The sequence below is a fragment of the Passer domesticus genome, chromosome 1, assembly GCF_036417665.1.
Source record: "Passer domesticus isolate bPasDom1 chromosome 1, bPasDom1.hap1, whole genome shotgun sequence".
Lineage (NCBI taxonomy): Eukaryota > Metazoa > Chordata > Aves > Passeriformes > Passeridae > Passer > Passer domesticus.
In genome coordinates this window covers 15065662-15086592 of record NC_087474.1, presented here as the reverse complement: position 1 = coordinate 15086592, position 20931 = coordinate 15065662, and the positions used below count along the sequence as shown (strand labels likewise).

Genomic DNA, 20931 nt, shown 5'->3' with positions numbered 1-20931 from the left:
CACCAAGGTCAGTGGACAAGGAGGGGAGAGGAGGTGCTCCAGGCACTAGAGCTGAGATTTCTCTGCGGGACATGGTGATGTCCATGGTGAAGCAGCTGTGCCCCTGCAGCCCATGGGGAACCACAGGGGATGCAGAGATCCCCCCGCAGCCTGTGGAGGAGTCCATGCTGGAGCAGGTGGATGCCTGGAGGAGGCTGTGGTCCAGTGGGAGACCTGGAGAAAGAGGGGCCACTGTTCCCAGGCTGGACTGCACCCCGTGGAAGAGTGACCCACGCTGCAGCAGTTTGACAGGGGATGGGGGACTGTTGCCTGTGGCATGAATTCACATTGCAGCAATTCACAAAGAACTCTTGTTCATGAAATGGACTCACGCTGGAGAAGCTTACAGAGAACCGTCTCCCCTGGGAGGGACCCCACGGTGCAGCAAGGGAACAACTCCTCTCCCTGAGCTGCACAGAAGCCTCGGGTGATGAAGTGACCATAACCCCCATTCCCCGTCTCCTTGCGCCACTGGGGTAGGAGGTAGAGCTGGGAAGGAAGGTGTTTTTAAGGACTCATTTTACTTCTCATTATCGTGCTCTAATTTTGTTGACAATAAATTCACTTTGTATCTCTAAGTTGAGCCTGTTTTGTCCTTGATGGTATTGGTTGAGTGATCTCTCCTGGTCCTTATCTGAACCTGTGAACCATTTGTTAAATTTTCTCTCCTCTGTCCAGCTGCAGAGAGAAGTGAGTGAATGGCTTTTGTGGGTGCCTGGCATCTGGCCCAACTCAACCCACGACACTTGCACAGAAAGTAAGCTTTATTCTTTGCATGCTCTGAAATGTTATTTATTCAGCTCCTACCTGGTTATTCTGCAGTGACTGTACACCAGGTGGAAAGCATTAGTATGTTAAGCACTTACATGGTGCAGCTCTCAACGTCACGTATGCCTGAACTTCACTGACACCACCAGACCTGCAAGGTGAGCACTGGGTTCTCCAAAGATACACAGAAACAGCTGTTAGAGAAAACTACCTGTGGTTAAGAGAGCACTGCTGTGTGAACAGTGCCATGGGAAAGTCCAAAGGAATAACACACACCTACCATACTATGAACAGTGAATATGTGTGTAACCTAGCAAAGATTGGTGAGCACTACAAATGAACTTCATGAGAATTAGCTGGACAAAGGATACAGCCAAATCTTCCAAAAAAAAAAGAAGGAAAGCTAATATAAGCAGTAACAAAACCTGCTGGTAGGAAACACCAGCAGGCATTTTTGCTGGATCTTAAAAGTACAATTTTTATTAAATCTATTAAATCTTATTGTATCAGTTTTCATGCTTCAGAAAGATTTTGTAACTATCACATCCCATCCTTCTTAACTCTTACAATGTTTTCACACTGCAGAGGTTGGTTTGGGTAGTCATGACTTTCTGTTCTTAAAAGGAAAACAGTCCAAGACAGTAATATAATTGTTTTAAACACTCCCTCACATGTTCTGCCACAGAACTTCTGGTCCAAGGAAAAAGAACACTGTAGAAAAACAGTTTAAAATTACATTATCCTTGGATGTCTTGGATTTATCAGACGATTACTGAGCAGCTTATGAGACCTTTCATTAGTCTCAGTATCATAGACAAAAAATGTATCACTTTGGTTAAGTAAATACTGCACAAGCTTTGTAAAACAAGAAAAATCTGGGTACGTGCACAGATTTCAGTTCTGAAAGTTCTCTTTGAACTGCTGTACCCGTTTGGTCACCAGGCTGGTACACTGCCCCCTTGGTAACAATGAAATTACAAGCTATTTATCTTAGAAGGATTGATTTTCTTATTTTATGTCCAGTACATTTTGGCTGGATTTCTGCTACTCTTTGGAGGTTTCCCAGCAGAAACTTTAAATCAATTACCACTGATCCAAAAAAAAGCCTCTGTCTGGACTTTAACCTAAACCAAAGTTTTTTCACATTCCAAAGCACTGATTTATTCACAAGTTTCAAGTAATACTCAAAGACAAACACTTCACACCTCTGATTTCACAAGTTATCTGCTTTATTTTTAATTTTAAGTTTGTTGGTACACCCACCTGTAGAAACTTCTGATATCAACCTAATTTCTGCAGTTTTTATGAGACTAAACTGTCAACAAGACAATTTGATCATTTTGGGATCTGATCTTCAGTTTTTTATTATTATTTTTAACGCAGTGAGTTGATAGAGGAGTTGATGACAGGAAGAGGACTTCCTCATAAAAATCTAGATGAAAAGTTGCAAGTGCCTATTACTGAACACATTAGCAGCTCTGATGTAGAAACTGAAAGATCCTAGACATACTAAATGTCTATGCTCCTGACAAAGAAGTTAACACTAGATATTCAGTTAAATTTCTACCAAAATATACAAAATAAAAATACATTATAAAAACCACAAAAGAGAACACAGGAGAACCCATTCAACAGACTTTGAACAGAAGGACAAAATTATTATTTATGTTCACCAGCTGCCTACTCCCTAGTAAACTACATACCAGCTACAACTATAACAAATATTTTTAGTTGAACCATCACATAGGATCCATATTTCACAACTGCATTATTTCATCCACTTGGTCCTTACTTGCATTCTTCTACAAATAAGGCCCCACCACCTAAAGCTATGCCTAAATAAATAGGAGGTGCATTTTTTCAGGTAATTGAAGGCAAAAATAAGCACAGGTATATATGAGTGAACACACATGGGAAAAAAACTTTGTCTTTACTTAGAGACAAAACATGGAAGATTGGGGGATTTAGCTATTGTTTCAAAAGGAATCCATTTTTATTTTGCCTATTTTTGCCCAGTTATTACCTGATGTACTGCATTTTTACACTACAAAAGCAAAAACAAGTCAAAGGATTCAACGTACACAGAGTGACCAGAAAATACATGAATCTTAACAAGAGAAGCAATAATTTGCTCAGTGCCTGGCTGCTAGCTACCTTTTTTCCAAATGTTTTCATGGAAACAATATCAGCTTGAACAAAGTAAAGATCCTGTACTATTTTCTATAAAATCTCAATTACCTTATTTTGATTAATCTGATCACTGTTCCCATGGAAATTAAGTTTAAAGGCAGCTGACTGCCTCCAGCTAAGAGTGATCTCTTAGCTTTACAGATTTCACTTGCTGGCAATTTAGCAAGTCTCAAAAAAACACTTTGGCTTCAAAAGTAACACTTTATGTGGCATTTCATGAGGAGTAATACTTTGCATTACACTTTTTAAAAATGTAATAATTGTGATGGAAGCAAAATTACTCACTGCTTCAGTGGCAATTACTCCAAAAATGAATGCAAACAAGAGAATTTCTTACAGAGCATTATTTTCTCAATAATTCTCAGCTTTAGCTAAGTAGAAAGCATGTGGCAAATTTGTATTTTGGCATCTTAATTAGACCATTACCTACAAATACTTTGGATCAGATGAGTACTGAAATTCTAGCATTCCTCCATATACATTCTGTACATAAAACTCAAGCAAGAAGCTTCAAAAATTAATTAGAGATCAACCTTACTCTCCAGAAAATAAGAAAAAGAATGAGAAAAATAATGAGAAAAAGAAAACTCTTTAATTTCTTCCATGCAGCTTTAAAACACCTTTGCCCATTCAGTAGCCTAATGCTGTCACATACACCCCTCTATATACCTACTCCTAGGTAGCTCTTTAGAGCTGAAAACTGTATCGTGTCTCTGATAATTTGGATTTAAAGAATGACAAATAAGTGCCACCTATAATCTAATTCATCATTATTAATGACTTAAGCTATATTAAATTCCTTCTCCTCTTGCCAGAAATAGCTAAAGTTTCCACACCACCACAACAGATCACATCTGTGCACTGTTTGGACAGCCTGTGTTACAAGAGTGATCACTACTTCTGCCATGAGGAGGCTTTGCTTGCCTTCTCTGACTGAAAGAGGTCAACTATAACATACGAAGCAATCTTGCATGATTCTCCTTTAAAGTACGAAGAACAATTAAATTTCATTGGCCATGAATTGTTACTGGCTATCAACCACCTCCTCCACACTCACACTTCTTCCTCTTAATGTCCAGGTGCTAAGTCCTTGCTCACAATGTCTTTTCCTTCATTTTTCCTATATCTCCAAGGCAAACAGCACTTCAGACCTCCATATGAATTTAGAGAACTGCAGCCTATTCTCTCTACTGGGGAGGCACAGCTTTTTAAAAATAAATATGGTTGAGTACTCATGAGTAAGGAATCTTAAGGACTTCAAATATCAAAGAAGCATTTTTCTGATTGAGCTATCAGTTTCAATTATTCAGCCCACTCCAAGGTGGTCCATACATCTCTCCAACTTTCCAGTGCTTTCTCCCCAAATCACAACCCTCTCAATCAGTTAGATAAACTGAGGTTAGGTACAACAAAACCCCAGTTCCACTTTCTCTTGTGCATTTTACAGGTTTGCAGTTCTTGAGTACTGGAGCTCCTCTGAGCTCCTTCTGAGGTGGCTGGTTTTGTCTGCCCTGAAATCAGAAACCACTCTCACCATCGCCTTAACAGGTGTAAATATATTAGCCATCAAAATCCCCTCCCAAACAAACCCTGCTCTCTTCTTCTTCTATATGATTAACAGGAAAAAGAAAAGTCTTGAGACATGCAGAAAGTAGACAAATTGAACAGTAAATTAGAAGACTGTATAAATATTAGTTCTAGAGAAAGTATATATGAAGAACAAAGTAATGGAAAAATAAATAAGTTTTGTATGTCCAGCAAAAAGTATTTCAATGTCAGTTTCAAATTTGAAGTGCAGAAGTAGTCAACATATTCCATCATCAGCCTTCCATGCACAAAGCCAACTCTATCTCAGTATGATCACCAACCTTCATTTTTTATCATGTCATGCTCTGGTCTTACACTACCTAATACATTCTCTTCAGCCACCATCCACTTTTCAGCCACACTCAGAGATGTCATTCACTCTATCTGTGGATCATCCCCACCAAAAATACAGAACAATACATTCAGAACAATCAACTGCAACTCACAACTGATATAATCACAAGTCTATTTTCTCTACATTCTTAAGTGAAGAAGATCCAAATCTTTGGATGTCTTGTGCCCAGGCAGGAGCAAGCACCATTTGGATGCACAACACACAAGGTGAATGCACATGATCTGCGCAGCACACGCCTGGATGCTGGCTACAGAAGGCTGTGGAGGCTGGTGGGCCAACAGGGAAAGAATCCACAACGCTGCTCTGGAGGGAAAACCCCTCAAGCCACAGCCTCTTAGTTAGGGTGAGAAGAAAGGCTTCTCCCAGCATGCCTCCATGTGACATGCAGATTGAACATAACCCGTTGGCCCTGGTGTTCTGTCCTGCCCTTTGAGATCCCTGTATAAACCCCTGCTTTCCCTGCCTGAGGGGCTCTTTCATCCCTGGATCCCTTGGAGGAAGACACTCAATGAAGGCTCTCCTTGGAACCCCACAGCAGACCCTGTCTCTCCTTCTGTGTCACCGGGTGTGAGCACACCATGCCTGTGCCCCTGAGGTGCCTTTTCCAAGAGGCTCCTTCAGAAAGGTCGCGGCACTCTGAACAACGCCCGCTGCGACACAGAACAGCTGACAAATCACAGGGCAGGGAAAGCTGCTCCATGTGAGCTTCCACAAATGCCACAATAACCGCACATCTCTTCCCACAAACAGTTCAGCCTGAGATTTAACGTGTCATCTGCAGATAGTTGATTTTATCACTAAGGATGTGTCAAATCAATCCCTTTTGCTTTGCCTTAGTCAATGTAGTTTTTGTAAACACTATCTTTATTTTTCTTATTGCCAAAAATGGAACCGCAGTATACCAAAAGCATCTACACTTACATATTGAAAAATCTGAGTACTCACTGAAAATTTCCAATGCTTCTATACCACAATGACTGTAAAATTTAGGCTATGTAATCATGCAATACAATTTACATGCCAAAGAAATTTCACTTCACCAGGATATACTTGACTAGTTTATTTTTGATATGTTTTTAGTAATTTACATGGTCAAACTCTAGCACATAGAAAATATACTTTCTTAGAACTTCAAGTCAAATCAAATCCAAGTGGAACTAGGAAAATCAGCACAAATTAAGGTTTTGCAGGGCCAGCTACCAAAATACTATGCAGTTACAATAAAATCAGACTTGATTCACCAAATATTCCTTAGTTTTTCAGTAGTTTGTTGTTTTGAGTTTTTTTCCTAGTGCAACGTATAGCTTTCTGAATGTGCAAACTCTTCCCTATCAAGAGAAAGTGCAACATTACTTGCTGAGGCTTCTTTTTCATAACGGAAAGTACAGTACTGAGTTGGCCAAAAACAAACTGCAATTGGTTATTAAATACTTTGGTAGCTGTGCAACAGAAAAGTTTACTCAATTCTTGAGCATTACATCCACAACCAGAAATGTTTTAAGGCAACACTGCGAGTGGAAGCTTCATCCTGGAGCTAAACAGACAAACAGTAAAACGTGTCTGGTGCACTAACAGCAAGCAAATGCACATGGAAATTCTTGCTGCTCCTCTAAAAATAATCCACAGGAGTAGCTAGAGCACATCTTTATTTATCCTTTCTAAAAAAACATCCAAGCTGAGCATGCGTACTGTTTCAGGTGTCAGCTACATCAACACTTGTAATTACCCTGAAGGATCCTCCCCTCATGTTTCTATCCTACAAATCTCTACAGAATTAATGGGGTCTCTGGTATATAAAAAGGAATGAGATGGCTGAAGATTTTTGGTAAAATTTGAGAGTCATGTGAGAAAACAAGGAAACAACAAATTGAGGGAAGCAGAAGTAAATTTTAAACACCATCCAGAACCAGTTTTCCCTTACAAACTGTCAACAACAGTTGTGGGTTCCCTCTTCTTTATTTTACTTTGTAAACTAAAATCTAATGAAAATATTCTTTTGTGAAGAAAAGGGACAGCAAGAACAGTTGCATCAGTGTTTGCTGGTTTTACTAACTACAATAGGAATGTACTGTAGGGAACAATCCAGTATTTGCAGGGGAACGGATTGGATGATCTAATACAACTTTTCCATTTCTGACTTCTTAGAACAGCTCAGACTCATCCAAGTTCTCAAAGAGATTTCTATCCAACAATACTGAATGAAGAGAACTCCAAGACAAGGACTGGGGCTTTTATTTTTCTTCTTTTTTTCCTCTCAATATTAAAAGAGCCAAAACAGCAAACCATATGCTATAGTATACAACCATGAAGAAAAACTATAGTAATTAAATACCCATAAAACTTAGTATATCTGTAGAAAAAGTAGAAAGTTCCTTTTACACATAAGTCTTCCAATAATTTTGGACCATTTTATCCATTTCATAACTCAGGAAAAAAGCTCTTTTATAATAACTGAAATTACTAAGCAGTAAGGTAAGAAGATTGGTGTAGACATTTTTATTAAACAATGCAATAAAAAAAGAGAAATATCAGTGCTAATTGGTAATATATCCATGCTCATTTTCTTCCTACACTGCCACATACCAGGATCACAACATCCTTGGCCCAAGACTAGTGCACATTTTTTCCTTTTCTTTTTTTTTATTACAAAATATGTGTCATCATTCTCAGTCTGCAGAATTAAAAACATTTGTCTTTGCAAGCACAGTTGACTTTAAGAAGTTACTGCTAGGAAAAGCAGTCTTTCAAATAAGACACCAGAACTCGGAGAAAGATTTTGCACTCCTGAAGCCTTGTAACAGGGAAAAACTATGAGAGATGGGGTTCGTTCTTCTGCTCTTACAGCTCTCTTCCAAAAAGGCTAGGGACCATCTTTGAAACTTGAGAGGGTCCCGAACAATCCTTCTAAAAATGCATTAAAGGTCAAACCAATACTATGAGTTCCACATACAGTTAAGCCCATCTTGAGGCAAGTATATGAAGTAGCTAATATTTTGAAAGCTCTTCATACCCTGTTTTATGCACCAGACCTTCACAGAAATCAAAAGTGAGGTTTGGTAGCCTGTGACATGCACTGCGTCAGACCAAATGCTCTTAACAGTTTTAATTCTTGCAATTAAGAAACTTTGTATCTCAAATTAAATTAATATACTGTATTAAAGAAGAGCAACTAGTGAACAGTAAAGACATAGTTTCGAGATTTCAAGAATTATATCTATTTTAAGACACTGTACGGCTTGAAAGGACCTTAAAAGAAGCATCAACAGGGTCAAAGTTACATGTATACATGTAACTTTGTTTTACATGTATTACAACTGGTCTATTTGGACCCAGAGAGCACAAGATAAATAATGAAGATGGTTAGAATATTTCTGTGCCTTCTTGTTGTAATTGTAATATAGTGACAATTCACTGATCCCCTTTCTCATCTGTCTTTTCTGTTACAGTCAGGAAGTCCAATCCACGCTGCAATAGCAAACAACATGATAACCAGGGCGTGCAACCAGGAGAGCTGCCAGGAAAGCCAACTGCTCCATACTGAGAGCACTCTCCAAGTGAGCAAAGCAGTTAACTGCTGTCTTCTTCTGGAATGAGGGGTAAAAGGCAGTTAAGTGAAGGAGTTTGAGAACATTTAGGTTTTGCCTCGATAACAAATTAGAGCAAATGTTGAAGTGTCAATGTTTCACAGATCCACACTCATTTTCTAGCCAGCCTTCTTTAATTCCCAAACCAGAAAGAAAACTAATTTAGCAGCTGACATAACTTTTTGCTTAGATGCACACCACTGTCAGCCTACATCAGAAAGATGACTGCTATTCCTCTTACAGTGATCTTCTGAGCCACCTGCACAGACAGCTGCAGCAAAGCCACAAGGAGTCTGGAATCATGGCACTTCAGCACTGCTGATGAAATTCTTTAGGCAAGGAAATATTGCCAAGCACTGTTCAACTGTTTGTTGCTTTTGCATATCAAGTGCCAGAGAGCATTTAGGTTTACTTTTATATGTAAATTCTCAGATATTTTGAAGAGTATCACCAAGCACTTGACCAAATATCAACATTATTACATCTTCTTCCAGAATAAAATAGCTGAAAAAAATGGGGAAAATGTGATTCTTTCAAACCTACTTAGAAATAATCCCAGTTTTAAGCTTCTTCTAGATCAGTAATTGACAAGGGCAACAAATTCTGCACAAGTCTGGATATATTCATGGCATGGGTTACTACCATCTACTGACTCATTTCAGACCTCAGAATTTCCTTCCAGCTTGAATTAGCTCTGTACTGGAGACTGAAGACATACTTACCATCTTGTAGGAGTGGAATATTTTTAAGCAGCTGATTGGTCCCATTTTTCAGCTCCACACAATTTTAAGATTATTGGGATAGCTCTGTGTACTCCCACGGCATGCTTTGATTTCTTGGTGCTGATCATTTTTGTACCATAATATTTTACTCAAGTATTCATCCAACTTATTTTAGGTTGTACTTTAGTCCAGCATATTTATGAGCAAAACACAATATTAAATGGAGACAAGCCAATAAAAGAAACAGCTTACTAGAATTTCAGTTGACTTTGTTAAAGGAAATTATTTTAAATTAATGTGGCTACTGAACTCTTGCCATACTTGACCTCAGAAAATATATTCCTTCTAATTTTTGCTGTGAACGTTTATTTATTTAAGCTAAACTCCAGGTCTTGAATGTTGACCATAAAGAAGTGTCAGATTTCCTGCTACTATTTCGTACTCTTTTTTTCTAAACAAGGGCAAACAACACATGTTTGTTGCATTAGCATTACACTGCCAAAACATCACTCTTAAATGAAATCATCTATGTATTTTTGGTAAAATCTTATTTAACAACTTCCACCCCGCCAGAAACAGAGTTAAAACAAGGCTGTTTTGTTTTCACTGAGCAACAGTTTGGTCACTGGTTTACTAGATGGCGCTCAAAACATTTTTCCATACGCTCTTCTCAAAGAGAATCTGACTTAAATGTGATTTACCTTCACCAGTGAATGAAGGCTTTTTTCACCAAACATATCCCAGAGGAAGGTCAGGTCTTCCTGGCTGTCCACATGTGGCTGCAGCTGGGCTGGCAATGCAGCCAGCAGCTCGTACAGACCTATAAAATGAAAATAAAACACAAAGTGTGATCTAGGGTGATCTCATTAATTTCACTTAACAGTTCTGTGTAATTGGCTGCCTGGAGCATGTCATTTTAACTGAAGAGGGAGTCTGGAGTATCCAGCACAACATTAACTTGTATAACCAAAAGGAACATTTAGAAAAAATTACTAAGAAACAAGTATTAGCAGGGTACTTTTTACCTTGTCACAGTTGTCAGGCTTCTACATCCATACATATTTACACAAGGTTATGCAGAAAATTCATAAAGGTTTTGAGAAAAGGACAAACCCAGAAAAAAGCATACATTCCTTTGCTTAATCGTTATTCCATTTCCCTTGATGTTAGCCAAAGAGTGAAATGAGTCATGCATAGGAAAAACTTCCTTAAAAGAACAGAAACTGGATAGGGTGGTCCATTAAAAAAAGGTTCGTGGTTTTTCTAAATATTTCTTGCTAATATACTGCTTAATATTTTTCTCAATCCTGTGTTCAGCAAGGATCCTCAGCAATACAAAAGCACCTTCTCTGCTTTGCAGGATTAAATTTTTAAAAACAAAACCAACACAGTTTTCCCAGACACACACGAACACAGAAATATTTCAGTAACATTTTTAATTTGCAGGTATTTGAGATTCTCTCTAGGGCTAAAGCAATTGCTGCTCTCAGTTATTTGTGGCACACCTCAGCAGCGGTCTCCGAGGGGCAGACAGTAGCGCACTGTTCCACAGTAGCGTACAGCAGAAAACATCCATCGTGCACACAGACCATCAAAGTGCTGTCCAAGAAATGGAGCAACAGTGTTTGCAGCAGTCCTCTTTAGGGAGGTAACCTGGCATGAGTTGATATCAATTCATAGCACATGTTTAATTTTCCAGTGGGATTACTTGGGGTAAAAAGGACAAAATGCCTTTTTCTCCTGTCTGCTGTCTACAAAAACACCAATAGTCTCCTGGGATCCAAGATACATGGTCCTGTTATTATTTTTAGTCTGAGTAAGTGCTGCTGTTCATCACAAGAACAGATTTACAACATATTCTTCTGGTAAAAGAACATTGTTATAAATTACAGGTTACCTATTGTTATTATGTTTATTATCTCCCTGAAACTTATGATTTAGAAGATTTAGAATATTTATTACTAAGCATAATTTCACAACCTTTTCAGACAGTACATTTCCCTTTCAACGTTACATACAGCACTTTTGGGTTCTGATTATTTATATTCTCATGTTTTCCTGCCCCTCTGTAAAATATTCTGGGGAAAAAAAAAACTTATTTCCAGATACATTCTTTTTGTGCTCCAAGGATTTTTTGGTGGTTCACATTCATTTCTCTTAGAACCCTGTTTTTATTTAAATCTCTTCTTGTTTCTGCTTCAGAAATACTGCAAAAAGAAGATACAACTCAACCACTACAATTCTGCAGACAGAAAAAAAGACCATCAAGCTTTGCCTAGCAAGACACAATCATTTATTGAGGTGATAGCCAGAGAAAAGAGGTTTCAGTGGGACTTGTGGCTCCAACTTCCCAGATTATTAGAACTTCAAACTTAGCAAAAATGGTTGCTTCATCACATAATGTATGAAAACAGTTTCATTTAGAAAATGAAAACATTTCTTTTTTTAATTTAGAAAATTTTAAAAATTCTTTACACTTGGCTACTTTTGTTACTGTAAATATATTTACCTCAAAATAACCTGAAGGCTGTCAGAAAATGGAATAGAAATTTTCAAAGTAAGCTTGCACTTTGGCATAACTGCTTGTAGACAATTCCTGTGTGTCATTCAGAAGAAAGAAAACAGTAACTTCAGACACTTGCTTCAAATAAAAGGCATGTAACAGAGTAAGCGTTCTTTTCCTTGATCCATCAGATCTGCTTAAATTCCACATGTAATCAACTATTAAAACTATTCTCTCTTTGTAACTTGCTCTTCAACACTTTGATAATCAAATCCCTGGTGAAAAATAAAATGAAAGTTTGTATTTCCTGATGGATTAACTATTAGTGACACAGGGGGAGACTGAATCAGCCCATAATGAGACTTTGGTTTTACACACAGAACTCCCAGAGAAAAATGCCACCTGCCAGCACTCCAGGAGTGCTGAGCCCTGCAGGTCCTTACACACATGAAGGTTTCACATCCAGCTCAAAAGTTTCTGTGAGCTTTATTTATTTGTACAGCCCTGAACTGCCCCTTCCAGGGAAATGGGTGTCCATGTTCCTAGTGCACTACTCCAGCAATGCACCCATCTGTGCAACTCCCCTGGGGAAGTGGAGACAATTAGACAGGTGCTGATTGATTTTATCCAATATCATGGCCATGCTTCTAGTTCTTCCCTGCTTTGGCTCCAGAGTCCAGTGTTTACAGCTTTCAGGCAGAAGGAAATGAGAATCCATCCCTTCTCTGCAGCAGTGGAAACTGAGGACTGTGCCATGCAGCGTGCTGGAGAACACCAAGCTCTTGCTCTTCAGACTCCTCCCAAAACTGAACACTGTGCAGCCATGAATTTAAAAAAAAAAACAACTCCATCAAGGAGCCAAGTAAAAATCAGGCAGAAGGAGGTCTTAGTTTATTAACCTGAGGAGAACAGAAGACAAAGATCTAGAACATATCTAAAGAAAAAACTTGTGTGATTACAGATCACCTGACAGCTCCAGAAGGCAATGGCAGAAGGTGGCACCTCTAAAGGCATACCCTTCCTCTTGTTTCTTCTTCCGTCTGTGGTGCATGGTATCACAGAATCAAAAATTTTCAGATGGGCATTCTGAATTTTATCTATTAAGAAATAAAGTAGGTGGATCTTCTACACACACCTCCAAGTAAAATATGATTTTTACTTGTGTCTAAATTACATTAAATGTGTTGATGTTATTCATTCCACTGTGAAGCAATAGTGAAAACTGTGGCTGGCATGTGACTTTACCAGCACATGGCATATCAAAGAAAGGGCTTTTGTGATATGGACAGGGACACAATAATTTGTCAAGTTAGTGTAAACTGGTAATAAAGTTGACACCACCATATTGGCCTAATTTTACTTATCAAATCTGAACAATTGTCACATGCATCTTTCCTACATGTGAAGGGCAGTAGCTCAAACTCCTGCAGCCCTGTAAGATCTCAGGGTACAGAGATGCTGCCATCCAGCAACAGAAGTAATCTGAATTTCATAGCAGAGTGCTTCAGATCAACTTCAAACCTCCTGCAAAACTTCTAAGTAGTATCTCAGGTGGTTTTAGAAATCAGAGCCAAAGGCCATGGGAAAAAAGTGCATGTTTAACAATGGTTTAACTACTGCCAGGCTGTTAAAACCAAATTTTTTTTTTAATTGTTCCAGTAGCAAGTATGTAGTGTGAAGGGATGCCACAATGAACACATTTGATTTTGATTCCTTCTAAAACCAAAAATTAACTTTCCAAAGGGTCACAGTGATACTCCCTAAAATACAGGTTGTCTGGCAAATTAAAAATGCATATTCATCCCATAAGGCCAGAGTATCAGCACCTCCAAGCTGAATGCTACCACTGCCTGCCAGGCCCTGATTGTGCTTTTGGTCTCAGTTTTGATGTTTCCCACCTTCCTGAGTCATATGGCATGCTTCGACCTCACATTTTTTTGAGAGGTCCCACAATGTAAATGAACACAACCAAGAATTTTAAAAAATATATCTAGAAGTTGTTTAAAAAAAAAATAAAAGCCAAGAAAAAATACTGTTATTTTTAATGCCTGATGTTGGCACCACACAGTGGTACCAAAAAAAATTTTTTTTGCTTTTGTTATACACTGTTGCTATTCTACTTAGGTTCTTGATCTTTCTAGTTTGCCTAATTTTAACCAGCATTTATATTCAAAAGGAATCATGCACCCATTGGAATTTATTAGTATCAAAATACTTCAGTTGTCAAAAATCAGTAAACGTGACTTACACAAGAAAAACTAATTTATTTTGATTTTTAAAAGTAGATAATTTATTTCCATAAGACCTGAGCATACATTAAAAAAAACCACACAGACAAAAAAAAAAAAAAAAAAAAAAACCCAAAACCAAACCAAACAAACAAAAAAACCACCCCAAAACAAAACAAAAAAACTAACAATGTGATTAAACATAGAGATGTAAGACAATTATGCAATTTTAAGAGGGGAAGTAAGTCTGGTCATTCCTAAGCTCAGGGGGGAGCTGGAACCCCAAGACCCATCACAATGTAATCACACCTAAAAGGATAAAAGATAAATTTCAACTGTGTTCTTTCAACACACTTAAGCAGTTACTGGCTTCAGAGCATCTTCACCTTTTTCTAAATTTAATACAATTTAGTTTTATTTGATCTGAAGACCAAAATGTAGAATAATGTTAATTCCAATTTAAAAACGTGTGCAGTAGATTTGCACCTGCAACTGGATTTAAGAGTAAGAAGCAATGGAAACCTTTTAAATCAGAAACAACAGGACATAAAAGATTTTTCCAGTTTTACAAAATTGCTTCCTTTGTAGTGTTACATTCTGCAGAAGACTGCTTGTTCCTAGGAGGAGAATAAATGGCTAAGCAATTGATTAAACTGTTCCCGTACTGAACCACTCACATTGCAGATTCCAGATGCTCTACATTCTTGACATCAGAATGGAAAAATTTACTGTTAGTCTAGAGAAATTTAATATCACCATTCTTGTCATATCCTTCATAGCTTCATTATTAGGACAAGTCTGTGGAAGCTATAAACTAGTGCTAAATGATAAAAAATATGGTCTCTGCGTTCCATCACTCTTGCATATTACAAGAAAACACCAACTTTGTTTTGGTAAGCGTAAGGAAAGAAATGGAAACATGGATGTGCCTTTGCTTTCATATGCTAATTAATTTCCTGAATTAGCATTCTGAACAATGATGCCAGGCTTCAAATCTAGAATTTTTACAGCAACTGAGGGATAATAAACACTAAAGAACATATATCTAAAGGCCCAGAACAACACTGTAAAAAATTTATTGTATTAATAAAATGGGACAAACCAACCTTTAAATTTTCCACTTTGTCAAAGGTAAAATAATCAGCACCATTTGCTGCCATTTATAACAAGCTAACATTTTTTCACATTTGAACTGTACTTTACAGTTCTGTGAAGGCTCAGACATTTGCCTTACACACAACCAAGCATCACTGCAGTAGAAGCACTTATTCTGACATCCTTGCTGTTGAATAACAAAATCGGTCACTAACACCACATATTGAAAATTATTTCATTCTGAAATTTGAGATTAGCATTTGAGCACAGGTTCAAATAAAAACATATGCAGTATGTCTGCATATTAGGATGGACACACTGCACTGTCCTATCAGACTCCAGCTGTAAAAAGACCACTCTGTGCTCAGATTTATGTGCTACAAATAATTCTTTTTTTATGTTCTCTTAAGTAATTCCACTAAATATATAGGCTTGCTGACACTACAAAAAGTTAAAGAGTAGCAATTTTTCTCTGCAGAGCCAGATGGATTAACTCATTCCAGTAAGCACCTTTTTTAAATTTTGCGGTTTAATGTTTCTACAAAATGAAATTAATTTTCAAAATACAGAACACCAAGTAACTACATCATGCACTTGCATAACTACAACATGCAAGTGATCGGCATCTTGGGGAAAATATCTGTTTTGATTTATTTGCTAATTCACAAAAAAAAGTAAAATGCTGAAATCCTTACGGATAGCAGAGCAATAGAAATACTAATGCTGTATATTTTTTCTAATGAAAAAAAGAATTTTGCTGTAAGTATCCTCAAAGAACAAGACTGCATATTCATAAGGGGAATAGTATTTTAACTTGAAAGTTGCACCTAATTTTTATTCCTCAAAGCTACAGTAAATTTGTTAGCCCACCTTAAAACAATGTTATGGCAGAAAATGTTGAATGAGTAATTTTTTAAACCCATCACTTTAAAAAATATTATTTCCTTCAAAATGGAAAAGCCTTTAGTTTTGGAACTTGGCTCCCAGAGCTAAAGAACACGCAGTTGTTTGAAACAGTTATTGGTCTTTTAGGATTTGTCTCAACATGTGTATTTCAGATTTAACATACCACATACCATTAAGGTTCTGATGCGAGTTAAAGAGTTGATCTCTATCTGCATCCATACAGGGCAAGACTTGCTGCAAAGTTCCTGCTTGTATGGCTCATCAAAACTGTTTCAAAATCAAACCCCCTCAAAAACGTAGTTACTAGACACTGTGTCAACATGGATATTTTCAAAGTTCATAAAACGTACTTTTATGAGTATTCAAAAGCCCACCTTTTATCTGCAAGAATAACATAGACATAAAACTGATTTAAAGTGACCCATCAAGGACAAATTAACAAGCAGCTTGTGGAAAACTCATACAATTTTTTAAAATTTTTTTTCTCCTGTCTCCTCCAATGTAGCCTGCGTACTATGGCACCTCGAATAACCTTGACTAATTGACCAGTCCTTTCCATAGACATCAGCTTGGCAAGTCTTTGGTATTTCTATCTTGATTTTCATCAGCCCTAGAGGAGGCAATAGCCAGTACCTGGCAGGCAGTCAGGAAAGAACTCATTCCAGCACTAGGAAGGCACTGGGCACACTGGCCATCTTTTAACCCTTTAGTCACAGTCTACAAGGTTATAAGATACTTGGCACTGGGGAGGGGCAGCAAGGACTACTAAACATAGCATTTTACATCTGCAAAAGGAAGACAGAATATCTCATTAAGAGCTTGAATAAAGACTTCTAGCAATAGAAATCAACCTTATTTTCTAAACAGTTTGGTCTAAGAATAATGGAAACAGTGTTGGATTACCATGTATCTCAACCTCTCATGGTCAAGATACATGCTAATCATGTATCTCATACAGGACATACCTGTCATGAGAGTAGAAGGAAAAGTCCTACAATCCTAGGCAGTACTGATGCCTGAAATCAAGCCAGTATATTATTTCAGTGTTATGATTCACTGCAGGACCTAGTTTAAGAACTAGCACTCCAAACAAGTTATGCCATTACACAATAAGTCATATATATCCAGCCACATATACTTGATTTAAAAGTTTATAGAAGACTATGGGAATATACACAAATTTAAAGAGTCAAGTATATTGACAGACTGAGAAATTTAGGGCTGTTCAGTGTGGGGAAGAGGAGTGTACACAGAGACCTCCAGCGAACTTCCAGTATCTGAGGGGGCATACAAGGAAGGCTGGAGAGGAACTCTGCCAGGAACTGTACTGACAGGACAAGCAGTAATGGTTCAAACTGAAAAGAAGGGAAATTTAGATTAGTATGTGGAAGAAATTCCTTGTGGTGAGATTGGTGAGGCATTGGAACAGGCTGTTCCCAGAAGCTGGAGCAGTGTTCAAGGTGATGTTGGATGGGGGTTTGAGCAACCTGACCTACTGAAAGGTGTCCCTGCTCACACCAGGGGGTTTGAAGTTAGATTGTCTTTAAGGTCCTTTTCAGCCCAAACCATTCCATGATCACCTTTTTTTGAAAGTAAGTTTAGGAAAGTAAACTATCTGAAATAATTTAATTATTTCATTATTTATCTGTAAAACCAATACATTGCTTTGAGGTGTTCTTTGTGTGTGTTGGGTTTTTCCCTAAACCAATGTGTTATTAACGAAAAAAAAAACAATTTTGAACCCCTGTATTTCACAACAGGCAACTAACAGCTGGCAGGAAAGCTTCTCATTACCTCTCAGTAGTAATAAACTGCCTTCCTATTAACAGGTTTAATTCTTCTAAATCAGGCAGGATTTGATGTGATATTGGGCTGAGAAGCCCCAGAACCTTCCATTAAATGCACACAGTATGCAGGCTCTGCTGGCTCACCTGGATGCTTGGCACAGCTGCTCTGGGTGGGGGCAGCACGGCGTGCCCTCAGCAAAGGACACCTGGTGTCACCAGAACTGTCAGCCACTCGTGTGCTACAGCTGTCAGTCCAGCAAACAGAACAATACATAACAAAGCCTCTGCCTAGAAACAGTATTGTACCTTCAAATTTACTACAAAACCAAACAAAACAGGGGGGTAAAATTGTTTCAGCTGCCAGACCATTTGAATTTAAACGTGTCCAAAAACTGTAACAGTTTTAAAGAGTTTACCATCAGCAAATATACTTACACACATTTTCTGATTCCACACTACCACACTAACACAAAACAGAACAGTTTAGAGAAATTTCATTTCACTTTGAATGAATTTTCCAAGTCATCATAAATATGTTGATACCGAAGTAAATACCCTTTCCAACACCAGCAAGTAGTATTTTTAAAAATTAAATCAGATTGCAATTAAAGCTAGCCATACATCTCATACTTTCCCAAATCTTCCCAATTAATGTTATCCTAAAAGCCATTTAATGCCTCTGGCAGATGGAGATGGGGAGAAATCAAGAATGCAAGGATAAAATATTGGCTCTATTTATTAATTCAGTATAAATTTTGCCTTGGCTGTCATATCCATTTTCATGAATATCTGGCCATACCTATGCACCTCAGCGTGCTGAGGAATTAAGGTAGTTTTGAAATGGTGATGCAGCCAAAGCAAGTACATACCACACTTGCTGCAGCACACCTACACCTGAAGTTACAGCCAAAGGTGTAAAGCAGGCAAGGGAAGGCTTTCCCTCTGCTCTGTTTCCACCACAGGACACCAGGGGGGAAGTAAAGGCAGTTTTTGGAGCAGGAACCGATGACCCTGCAAGGCTTTGCCCTGGCAGCCTCCAACAGAAGAACAACTCCCAGAAAACTTCCCTTCATGGCTCTCCTAAATTCCCCTTCTCTCCATCTCATAACAATGAGATGGCCAGATCTTTGGTCAGTGTTTTATGTCACTGCATTCTTTACATAGGCTGTAAAAAATAGAACTCTCTGATTTCTATCTTCCTCTGAATCCTGAAAACTGGGTTAAAAGGCTAAAATTAAAATTTTAGCACTTCAGATTAATTTGTCTTCTACTATAGAGGTTTCTGATGCTCCCCTTTTAGTTTAGCCAACTGCTCGGCTTTTTATTCATATTATTACTTTTTTTCTCCACCTTTTTATCCTTTTTATTATCAAATCCTTTTAGAAAACACCATGTTGAAACTGACAAGCTGATCAAAATGCATTAATATAGTAGTAGATAAAGAGAAGACACATGAAAACAATAAATGACAGCTTCTTTTTGTGTTCAGGTGACTGCAAAATCATCTTTGAACTTCACATTGCTTGCAGTGGCCTCTGACCACTGGGAAGTCAATCCATATGACCTATCCTAACAAAATATTTCTACCAGCAATCAACATATCCACATCAACAGCATGCAGCTTCAGAGGTCGAGATTAATTCTAAAGAATCACTGAATATACTACTATAAATGCATTTTGGAAAAATACCTAACATTTAGAACAGATTTCATTTTTCTATTTAGTATTCTTACAAAACAGAGATGAAAACACAAAAACCAGGAATATTTTAAAGGCCATATGAACTTAAAATTTGGTTAGTAACAAATGTGGGAGTTTTTTTAATTAAAAACCTAATATGTATTCAGTTTTGCAGCCTTGTAATACTTAGAAAACTCCACTATCTGGCACAGTGCTTGCTCCTTTATGTGCTCAAGGAGAAACTAACATAAGCCCTCACACATTTTCTCTTTCTATAATTTACAATACTCAAATCCAAGAACTGCTTCTGACTTTCTTTGTATATAAGCAATCTCAAACAGCTTTACTTGGTGCTTAAGCTTGGCCCATAAATGTGATTTTCCTACTGACAACACATGAAACAAAAACATTATGTTTGCTTTGCACATTCATGCACTGCTTTTTGAGAACAAACAGAAAAGCATTTTTAAGTTTGTCAGTTAAGCAAGCTTGATACAGGGCTGGGAGGAAAGAAATCTGCAACAAGTTTACAATGTTTTTCACATTAGAACAACACTTAAAGCATAATGATGTCATCTTGGCTCCACCAAAGTCAGCAACAAAGCTGCCATCTACTACTATGAAGCCAGAACTGCAATTTTACACCTTCCTAAATATAGCAGATAAGTGAATGCCAGATCTCACAGATTTGCTTTACCTGCAAAAACGAGAGTCTTCTTGCTCAGTCTTCAAAAAGTCTGTTTGGTGGGCTTGCACACAGAGGGCAAGCAGACTTTTGCAACACAGAAACTGTTGAAAGCTTCTGACCCAGCCTGAGGCATGAGCTCAGCCTTCCATTCATGCTGGTTGCTTTAAGATAACTTTGACTTGACACTGACAGGACCATAAACCTTAAGGGTCACACAGATGTTATACACAATGAGCAGCTTTTCCATTATTACTATTATTATATAAAAATAGGTTTTCTATATGGCTAATGGAGAGTGGAAGAGCAAGAAGCATCTGCACATAAGCCTTCGTCCTCTGTCTTTAGGTTAGTGAAGCCAGATCAATCTGGTAAGTATAAGATTAAATTAAAAGTCACTATTGCAATCTGAATAAATTAAAACAAACCTTTTTTTAAAAGACTGAAAATAGCATAGCCATGACTTTGATTTATCATAGCTTAAAGCCTGGTAAATGCCCCTCAAAAGAGATTTAAAAGGCATGGCTTGTGTTCAGATAGAGGTTAAAGCAAGGTAGGATAAAAGCAAGTATATGAAGAATGTATATGAAGAAAGCAGCTGCAAGTACATGGTGCCACTTCTAAGAGAAGCTGTTGACACAAGTAAAAGCAGGGTAAAGTGAACATAGCCAGATAACCATTTAGTCTCATCAAATACAGCCCATCACAAACATTATCCTATTTTGACAGTGAACTGGTACTTCAGACTATATTAAAAAAATTTAATTAATTAATGTTCCCATGCTGGTGACTGAATGTCCA

The 20931-nt window shown here is 37.8% G+C and overlaps 1 protein-coding gene across 4 annotated transcripts in view; it reads right to left on the bottom strand.

The window, feature by feature from the left end:
* Nucleotides 1-20931, bottom strand: part of MPP7 (MAGUK p55 scaffold protein 7) — a 146440-nt gene that overhangs the window by 81876 nt on the left and 43633 nt on the right. For all 4 annotated transcript variants that reach the window (XM_064404911.1, XM_064404861.1, XM_064404957.1 and 1 more), the window contains one exon: nucleotides 9947-10065. In XM_064404911.1, coding sequence (XP_064260981.1) covers nucleotides 9947-10065 — 119 coding nt within the window. The remainder of the gene's footprint in view (nucleotides 1-9946; nucleotides 10066-20931) is intronic.